This window comes from Mustelus asterias, chromosome 4 (genome assembly GCF_964213995.1).
Source record: "Mustelus asterias chromosome 4, sMusAst1.hap1.1, whole genome shotgun sequence".
Classification (NCBI taxonomy): domain Eukaryota; kingdom Metazoa; phylum Chordata; class Chondrichthyes; order Carcharhiniformes; family Triakidae; genus Mustelus; species Mustelus asterias.
This window is the reverse complement of record NC_135804.1, coordinates 144,826,600-144,836,114: the sequence shown is the minus strand read 5'-3', so window position 1 is coordinate 144,836,114 and position 9,515 is coordinate 144,826,600. Positions and strand designations below refer to the sequence as shown.

Here is a 9,515-nt window from a genome sequence, read left to right as displayed (position 1 = left end):
TTACACAATACCTCGCCTCATCAGCAAAGCTTTGCGGCTCCAGCAAACTTGGCACCGAGTGAAAAACACACCAGCAGCAACGGCTCCCGCCCTCCTGTCAGCCCCATTGGCGCAGGCGCACGTTCAACGAAAACATCCCGCCCCCCTCCCGCCCCCGATTGGTCTCCGGCGTCTGATTGATAGCTCACCTGGAGGTCCTCCCGCTTCCCTATTGGCCGATCCCCCCCTGTCCGTCAAGGGCGGGCCCCGCCCACCCACGTTAGGCTGAGCGAGTACGGTTCACTCCATTAAGGGTACGTCACAGGTTGTTTTTTTTTTACCGTGATTGAGAAAAAGGGGGTGGGGGGCGGGGAGGAGACGGGGGTAAAGAATCGCTCCATTCGGATGTTTATTTTTTTTAAACGACGAGATGTTTACGGAGCCGAAACCTTGAGAAGAAGGAGGGGGGGGGTTAATAAAAACAACAAGGGGACAGCCGCGCAATTAAGAGGTGGCGGGCTTCCCCTTCCATCAGGAGGAGTGGTGGTGAGGGGAAGCACCCGGTACAATGGCGAGCTCGCCCAATTATTATCACCAGGAGCAGTTACTACTACACCGGCACTACAACAACAGAGGGGACAATGAAAACAACCGACGCGCCGGGGAGGCGGCGACAGCAGCAGCGAGGAGAAGGGCGACGGCCACGGTGACAACGACCAGCAGTAGCATCACCCCGCCGCCAACGGTCAGAAGTGGACACGCGACGGCGGAGCCGGCCCGGCTCGAGGAGCTGGCGCTGCTCAGCCCCCCGCCGCCGCCACCAACGGCCGCCGGGCTCGAGCGGGGGGTTTGTGGCGCGCAGCGCGAGACGGTGCCTGGCAACGCGCGCGAGGGGCCAACGGCCGCCCCCAGTAGCAGCAGCGGCGGCGGCGGCGGCGACAACAACAACATCGGCGCGCGCGAGTCGCCCGCTTGCTCCACGCAGCAGCAGCAGCAGCGCGAGACAGTGGCCCCCGCGGGGCGCGAGGTCTGGGCGGCGCGAGCGGCGTCCGCCACCACCAACCCCACCACCACCACCACGACGACCACCGCCGCCACCTCCACCACCATGGACGGCTACCAGGACGTGAGGAAGCACGGCTACCTGAGGAAGCAGAAGCACGGCCACAAGCGCTTCTTCGTGCTGAGGGGCCAGAGCCACCTGGGTCCGGCCCGCCTCGAGTACTACGACAGCGAGAAAAAATGGAGGAGCCGCTCGACCGCCCCCAAGAGAGTCATCCTGCTCTGCCAGTGCCTGACGGTCAGCCGGCGGGCGGACGCCAAGAGTAAGTACCTGGTGGCCCTGTACACCAAGGACGAGTACTTTGCCATGGTGGCGGAGAACGAGCAGGAGCAGGAGGGCTGGTACCTGGCCATCAGCGAGCTGATGAACGAGGGGAAGAAGGCGCCGCCGGAGCCCGACGAGGTGGAGAACTACGGCAATTTTACCCCCGGCACCGTTTTCAAAGAAGTGTGGCAGATTAACGTGAAGCCCAAAGGGTTGGGGCAAACCAAGAACCTGACGGGGGTGTACCGGCTGTGTCTCTCCAGCAAGATGATCCATTTTGTTAAGATCAACTCTGACGTGCCTTCCGTGCATTTGCAGCTGATGAACATCAGGCGGTGCGGCCACTCGGAGAACTTTTTCTTCATCGAGGTTGGCCGCTCTGCCTCCATCGGCCCCGGTGAGCTGTGGATGCAGGTGGACGACTCGGTGGTGGCTCAGAACATGCACGAGACGATTCTGGAGACCATGCGAGCTTTGAAAGCCTTCACCGAGTTCCGCCCCAGGAGTAAGAGCCAGTCCTCCGGGACGAACCCCATATCGTTTCTGACTCGGCGGCACCTCGGGAATCTGCCACCCAGCCAGACCGGATTGCAGAGGCGCTCCCGGACTGAGAGCATGACTGGTGCCTCTGCATCCAGGAGTGAGGCATATCGTTTTCGAACATCCAGTGAGGGTGAAGGCACAATGACGAGACCCTTCGGATCTGTTACTGGGAGTTTAATCCACTTAAATTCTGCACGGATGGGCTTGAGCAGAGGTGATGGGGGTGGGCGGTATGTAAAGCCACCATTTGGTCCCTCAAACCATAGTAGGTCGGTGTCTCTGCCTGTGACTTACTTGCCATCTACTACAAGCCCTGTAAGCGTTTCTTCCAGCAGTGGACATGGTTCTGCATCTGATCCTCTTACACGTCCATCTAGTTCATCCATTTGCGGTTCTCCAAGTGATGGTGGTTTTATTTCCTCCGATGAATATGGGTCTAGTCCCGGGGACTTTAGGTACTTCCGTGTTCGGAGTAATACGCCAGATTCACTTGGGAACACACCACCAATTCAAGAAGAAAGTTGCTTGTGCGATTATATGTCAATGGACAAGCATATAAATACTGCAAATCATGAAAGCAGAACAAGAGATGACTACATGGTTGCTGAGAAAGGATACAGAAAGAGGACCCACTCTCTAACCAGCTCCGGTGCTGTAATAATGCATCAAAAAACCACACAGACAACTTCATCTTTGGATGAGTCTAATGTTGATTCAAACTGTGTGGGTATTAATAGCCAGTTATCATGTTCTGCGTCACCAAAGTTTACCTGTAATCCTTACCATGAAGATTATAGTCATATTGAGATTGGGTCCTCGGTTAACCAAAGCCAAAGCAGAGCAAGAGATGATGGTTATATGCCAATGATGCCTGGTGTTGCATCTGCTAGCCATAATAGAAACCATGATTATATGCCAATGAATCTTAAAAGCATTTCTGCTCCAAAACAAATTGGTTCTTTGCCAGTAAGTCAAATGGACTCGCGGGGCTACATGGTGATGTCCCCCAATGATAGCAATTCTCCAGTGCGAAGCATGTTTACAGAGTACAGTTCGAAACTACTGGGCAGCAACAATGAAAAATTAACTAATAGTGAATACATGGACATGTCCCAGAGAAACCTGAATAGGCGGAAACTATCTAATGATTGCTTCTATAATCTCACTAGTCCTGATGCTCCTAAATCATACAGCTCGTATTATTCACTGCCTCGGTCATTCAAAACTCCTTCACAGGAAAATGGTGAGCATGATGAATATGTTCCTATGTGTTCACCAGGAAAATTGATGTATGGAGAGGCATCAGTGTTTACTGGCAGTATTAGTAACAGTGGTTTAGTTCATGAAACTTCTCATTCTCCAAGGACACAAAACCAGGATGAGCGTGCTATACAAAAAGGAAGAATTGAGAGACCCACAAGATTATCCCTCGGTACGCCAGAAGTAAACACTTTACCAAAACTGTTTGAGCATAGTTTGCCGCCAGAGCCAAAAAGTCCAGGAGAATATATTAATATTGCTTTCAGTGAAAAAACTAGTAATACACCATATTCTCTCTCAGCAGAAGGATCCCCATCTTCACTTGGCTCCAGCAGTGAGCACAGAAGGTCTCCGTTGTCAGACTACATGAGCGTAGATTTAGATGTACAATCACCGAAGCCAGCTACTCATTCCTCAAATTCTTTGACTAGTATGACCATTGCTTCAAGTTCTAGCATACCCAGAAGCCAGCCAAATGCTGCTTACATCAGTGTTCCCCTTGGTGCCACTTGTGTCAGCAAACCTGCTGAAGTGGATGATTATACCGACATGTCATTTAATTTGACAGTATCAGCCACTTGTCCTGCTTTGCCAAAGCCAGACAATGTAGAGGTGAATAGTCCTACAGCCATTGTGAAGAGATTGTGCATTATTGATCAGTATCCTAGTATAAATACCTTTCCTGTCTCTAAACCTCCCGCTGATGCCAATCATGGTCCAAAGGTGATCCGTGCTGACCCACAGGGAAGAAGACGACACAGTTCAGAGACATTCTCCTCTACACCCACAGTGGCACCCTCTTCTCCCTTTTTTGCTGATGGTGGTAAGAGACACAGCTCTGCTTCATTTGATAATGTTTGGCTTAAGCCAAATGACTGCCTTAGTGATGAGCACAGGAGTTCCATGTGCAGAAATACATCTGCTGGATTTCAGAATGGATTAAACTATATTGCTTTGGACTTGAGGGAAGATCATGGATGTTGTGAATCAAATGGAAGTGTGCAGACTCCAACTCACCTCCAAATCGTTAAGAGTACAGATTCTAGAGGCTATGCCAGCATAGACTTTACCAAATCAGATGGGCTGAAATATACCTCTACATCTGAAGGTTTGTTCTGTTTTTGTTCCCATATTTCAGACAACCGAAGTACAAAGTTGCGTGAGGCTAAGAAATATTAACTGGACAAAATGGAAGATGAGGATTTTGTCAGGTTATAGGAAGTGGAATGGTGATTTATGTGTGTGGTGTGTATATTGATGAGAATTGTGGGGTTGGGGGAATTAAATTCCAACTTTCTCCTTTCATAATGCTTTTTCCATAATACTTCCTCTTTCCAAGCCCCTTGCCACCTTGCTTTCGATTATTTTTCTGCAACTGATGTATTAAGAGGTTAACTGCAAATGCTGTAAAAGTATGTATTAGTGAATGTATTATTTGACAATATTGGCTCTGGTTTTAATATAAGTTTACATGACTAGTGCATTTTTATACTGCACATAACTGGTAGTTGAGACACTGGGCAGCTCTTTTTGGAATTTGCAAATGTAAGCTTTAGTGATTATAGGCAACATGTTTGTTGGCAGCAGGTAGATTGCATAGTTACTCTTGATTGTTAGCACTATGCTGTTTTCCAGTTATGAAGATTTGTTCAAATCTACTTGTGGAGGGTATGTTTAATTTATTATTTACATGTTTTCCAATCATATTGGAACCACTGTTTGCAGTAGTGAGGAAGGAAAGAGTTCTTAGAGCCAACTGTTGTGAAGTCTGGTAAATGTAACTGTGCATGCAACTGCCACAATAGATTCATTTTTGTGGTCTAAATTTACTAATCATTTATCAGAGATAAATGTTGGTGGTCTACAGGTCAGTTTTTTTTTCTGTGTGAAGGGAGATGCAAATCTTTGACTTTACATATTTATTCCAAATTAATTGACCATTTTTCTTACAGGTTGCAGTCACTAGATTATACTATAAATTTTCTCCTCCAATAGGCAAGAAGACATTTAATTCCAAATGGGAGGAAGAAATAGTGAGAGTATAGATTTGTGTTTCACAAAAGACCACTATTCTTGAAAATGTGGATGGGAGAATATTGTCCTGCACTGTTACTTTTGTAACACTGTATTTATTTTCATGTTACAATTGCTGTAATCATTTATTTGTCGAATACCAATATCCTATTGCAGATTTAAGTATAAAATTGTAATAAATGTTAAAGTGATTGAGGGAGATAAAATGACTATATTCTCAATGGGATTTTGGATATTTGCGGAATATTGCTTATGACACCATATTGCTGTTTTTTTAAAAATCCAGTGTCTGCTGAATTAATTGTTGTCTAGATCATGCTGGAAAAGCTGACTTGGCGATCTGTTTGCTTATTGATCCATGAGCTTGAGAACTGCATGAAGAGGTCATAAGCTGTGGATTTAGTGATAAATAAAGAGAGCAAATGTTGCACAACAATTTCTCATTGTACGTAACGTTGTTTCAGTAAGTTAATGAGTGAAAGGGGAGGGCCACGGGTTGTGATGTTTGTATGGAGATGGTTATGGTGAAGTCTTCAGTTTACTGGTTAACCACTTTGAAAGTATTCTTTCAATCTATTTTTGGACACATTGTACTACAGTGTTTGATTATTTCTTTTATCTGGAACTGTTGACTACTTGACACATCAGTCATGCATCTGTAGAAAGGAGGCAAACCATTCATGCCAATCCTATAAAGGTTAATGTGATTTTGCTTCTTGCCAGTGAATGTTACTATCATTTTTTATATATAGATCTGTATAGAGGACAAAATATTGTTACTGCTGTATCAACCTGTTCTCCATAGCTTAAAATCTAGCTCCTCAAAATTGAATATGAATAATTTCCTAATTTCAGAATTTTGATCTAGTAGTTTTTTTTTATTTAGTAGGTGCACATGAGTGAATCAAACTGCCTACTGGTTGAAGAATGCTACCTACCATGTAGAACAGTGGTTAGTACTCCAGCCTCTCAGCGCCAGGGACCTGGGTTCGAATCCAGCCTTGGGTGACTGTAGGTATTGTTGAATCCCTACAATACAGAAGGAGGCCATTCGGCCCATTGAGTCTGCACAGACTCTAACAGAGTTTCTTACCCTCTCCCTATAACCCCGTACATTCACCATGGCTAATTCATTTAAACTACACATCGTTGGACACTAAGAGGCAATTTGGCATGGCCAGTTCAACTAATCTGCACATCTTTGGAAACCCACGAGGACACTGGGAAAACGTGCAAACTCCACACATTCACCCGAGGCTGGAATCAAACTTGGGTGCCTAATGCTATGAAGCAGCAGTGCTAACCACTGCGTCACCGTGCTGCACTGTCTGTACTTGGCTAATATAGAGCTTCATCAAAGAGGTGCATTGTAAGGAAGCCGTTAAAAGGGCAGGAGAGTTGTGGGCAGGGAATTTCCAAACAGTGTCCAGGAAGCTGAAAGTAGATGTCCACTGGTGGTGTAAAGTCAGGAATGGAGGAAAAGTGGCAATAGGAAGAACTGTGCTGGGAAGCTTTTAGGGCTAGGTGGTTGAAGAGAATGAGAAGGGTACAGTTAGGAAGAGATTGAAACATGAGGGTAAAAACTTTAAATTGGTAGCACAAGAGCCAATGTAGGTAGAACAAATTATGGTGAAGCAGAACTTGGTGTGAAATAAAATGCAGGAAGCAGAATTTTATAACTGAAGTTCACTGAATGTGGAGGATGGGAGTTTGAAATTCATTAAATACTTAAAATTTTGCCATGAACGTGTTCACCGAATGTGTTTTTTAGCTGATATTAGAATTTCTCAGCAATCATACTAAAACTTACCTGTGACTTTTTGATATGTGGGTTTATAATTAATACTGTTACTTATCAACAGATTTTTTTAACCAGTTTTTCCTTGGACAAATGTATGTGCCATATTGACATTAATGTGTACACCTTTTTTGGAAAAGAAAATGCTATGCAAATTGGATTCTTGGGGGATTCTCTGTTGTTTTGTGATTATCCTTTTATAATCATCGATCTTCCATTCCTAGTTGGCTAGAGAGCAAGGATAACAGTGTACTAGCACAACCTGCCACATTAATGGTCCCCTGAACACTGGGGTCATCAATCAAAGGCTGACCAAGTCTCGCATCAATGCATATTCTTGGTATAAACAAGATTGCAACTGTTCTTTCTTGTATATTTACCAACATGTTTTTATTCCACCATCCAATCTATATGGATAAAGCTACAACAATAAAGATAGATTTTTCAATTTTATTTTGTGTCTGCACTGTTGTGCATTGTCCTTTTTTAACCTGACTTTTTTAAAAAAACCTATTGCTTGTTTTGTGAATGCCTACATTAACTTTTTTGGCTGAGGTTATACTTTGTTTAGCACTGACATTTCTGCTATTTATGTGTTAAAATACGTTTTAAATTAACAAAAAGTATCTTTTAATAATTCTTGCCTGAAATCAAGATGGTGTTTACTTTCTAATGTGCTCTTCTTTGTCGATGCATTCATCATTTTCTTCTTTTACACTCTGATTCATTCTTTCCAATTTGCACTCTCCCTTGATTGGCTCTTTAATTGTGCTGTTCATTTTTTAAATTTTAACTTTTTTGAAGTCTGGTGATACAAAGTGGTCTTTTCCACTCTGCCTTGTTGATGAATATAAGCCTGATCCATCAATAGGAAAACACTGCTTAGAAGACCTTTCCAAACCTCCAGACCTACAAAGTTGAAGTACGGAATAAAAAGTGATGCATAAACCATAAGCACAAATGACAAATGAGTCACTGGGGCTTTGCTGACAGGATAGCTTTGACTTGCAGGCTGCAATATCGACTCTGTGCTGTAGTTTGGGTATCTCATAAATGAATAAAACTGCCAAATTACCATTGGCGTTGCTTGCAGGCACTTGAGTTTTATGTTTGGGTGCTAACCTGTTGTGACTCTTTTAAGGCCTGATCAAGTTGTCCAACAAAAATGTGGTTTAAATAGCCAACTTTTGGCTAGCTGTAAGTGATTGTAAACCAAGGTTATTGAGAGGGCAGATGGTTCTTTGAAAATTTTAGTTTCCAGATAAATGATATGTCTTTTTTTTTTGCTTTGGCAATAAAGTATCCATCTAGAAGTTGCACATGATAAATTCAACTTAGTGTCTTGAAGAAGCTACAACGTATTGCCAGTTATTGGTTTCAAAATTAATGAGTCTGAAGGAATAAACCTATGCCTTGTTTAAGTTGATGTATGGCTCTTAGCTGTTTTTCACTGCAAGTTGCTGCACTGTTTTCTACCCCTCCACTCCCCCACCACCACCAACCTCCCTGTTCTGTCCACTCCATGAGATAGCAGAATATCCTAATCTTCACATGGTTGCCCCGCATTACCTGTGATTTGATGAGCTAATTTAGTTGTTTTTGATACTGGGTAACCACTTCCCTTATTGTCAAATTTGTGGGTACTTTGTTATCCATGTAGCTTCTGTTTATAGCTGTCTACTTTGAACTGACCTAAAAACTGTATGTATCGTATATCATCTGCAATGTTGCAAACCTTCAACCTACTGAATTATCTTTAAATTATCAGTTTGATTTGAGTTTCCTTGAAATAAAAAGTCAAATTTAATTTTGTGGGAATCATTAATCTGAAATTACAAGGAAACAGCACTAGATGATCTTCAGAAAAATACAATAACATATCTGTGCATCAGTTGAGTGGTCATTGTGTAGTCTTGGAAGGTAAAACTGAGAATGTTGTCATGCCTAATTGTCTAAGTCCATTTGGTCACCACAAAGGATTCAGAGTATATCACAACATGCAGCAAAAATATTGGAACAGGAATGTTGCAGTGTTGATATCTGGCATGTGCCATTTGAATTGATGGCATGCTATAGACTTTTCAAGACATGGAACCCTTTTGACCTCCAATGAGTACTGAAGGGACCCCTGAGAAACATTCTTATTGTGTTGAAGAGCCAAACCAATAAAAATGCATTTTCTCTCTCTTGCTCCTCCCTCTCCCATCTTGCGCTTGCCTACTCGTTCCCCTGCCCCTGTGGAACCTAGTTTGGTAACCCCTGCTATAGACATAGAAGAACTTTTTCTCCAATTTGATTCATGAAAATTAAAATGAATATTTTTTTGTATATCTACTTGGTATTTTGATAGGGCTTTATTGTCTTATTTCCCCAGGTAATGAGTGACAGCAGGCTACTTAACCATCAATAGCATCACAGTCAAACCCAATACTATTCTTGCTTGATATCCATACACACACATGTCCCTGCTCCCAAAAAGGCCGACATAACCATTCATAAAGTCTTCAACCTTAAATATTCCCTTCATCCATCACTGGAATTTTCCATTGGGGTTATATTTAGCTTTTTAGATTT

At 43.5% G+C, this 9,515-nt stretch overlaps 1 protein-coding gene across 1 annotated transcript in view; it reads left to right on the top strand.

Annotated features, from left to right (window-relative positions):
* Window positions 1-323: 323 nt before the first annotated feature.
* The window catches only part of LOC144493051 (insulin receptor substrate 2-A-like), a 63,634-nt gene continuing 54,442 nt past the window's right edge, over window positions 324-9,515 (top strand). The window contains exon 1 of the mRNA XM_078211890.1: window positions 324-4,217. Within this exon, the coding sequence (XP_078068016.1) occupies window positions 548-4,217 (3,670 nt within the window). The 5' untranslated portion in view covers window positions 324-547. The remainder of the gene's footprint in view (window positions 4,218-9,515) is intronic.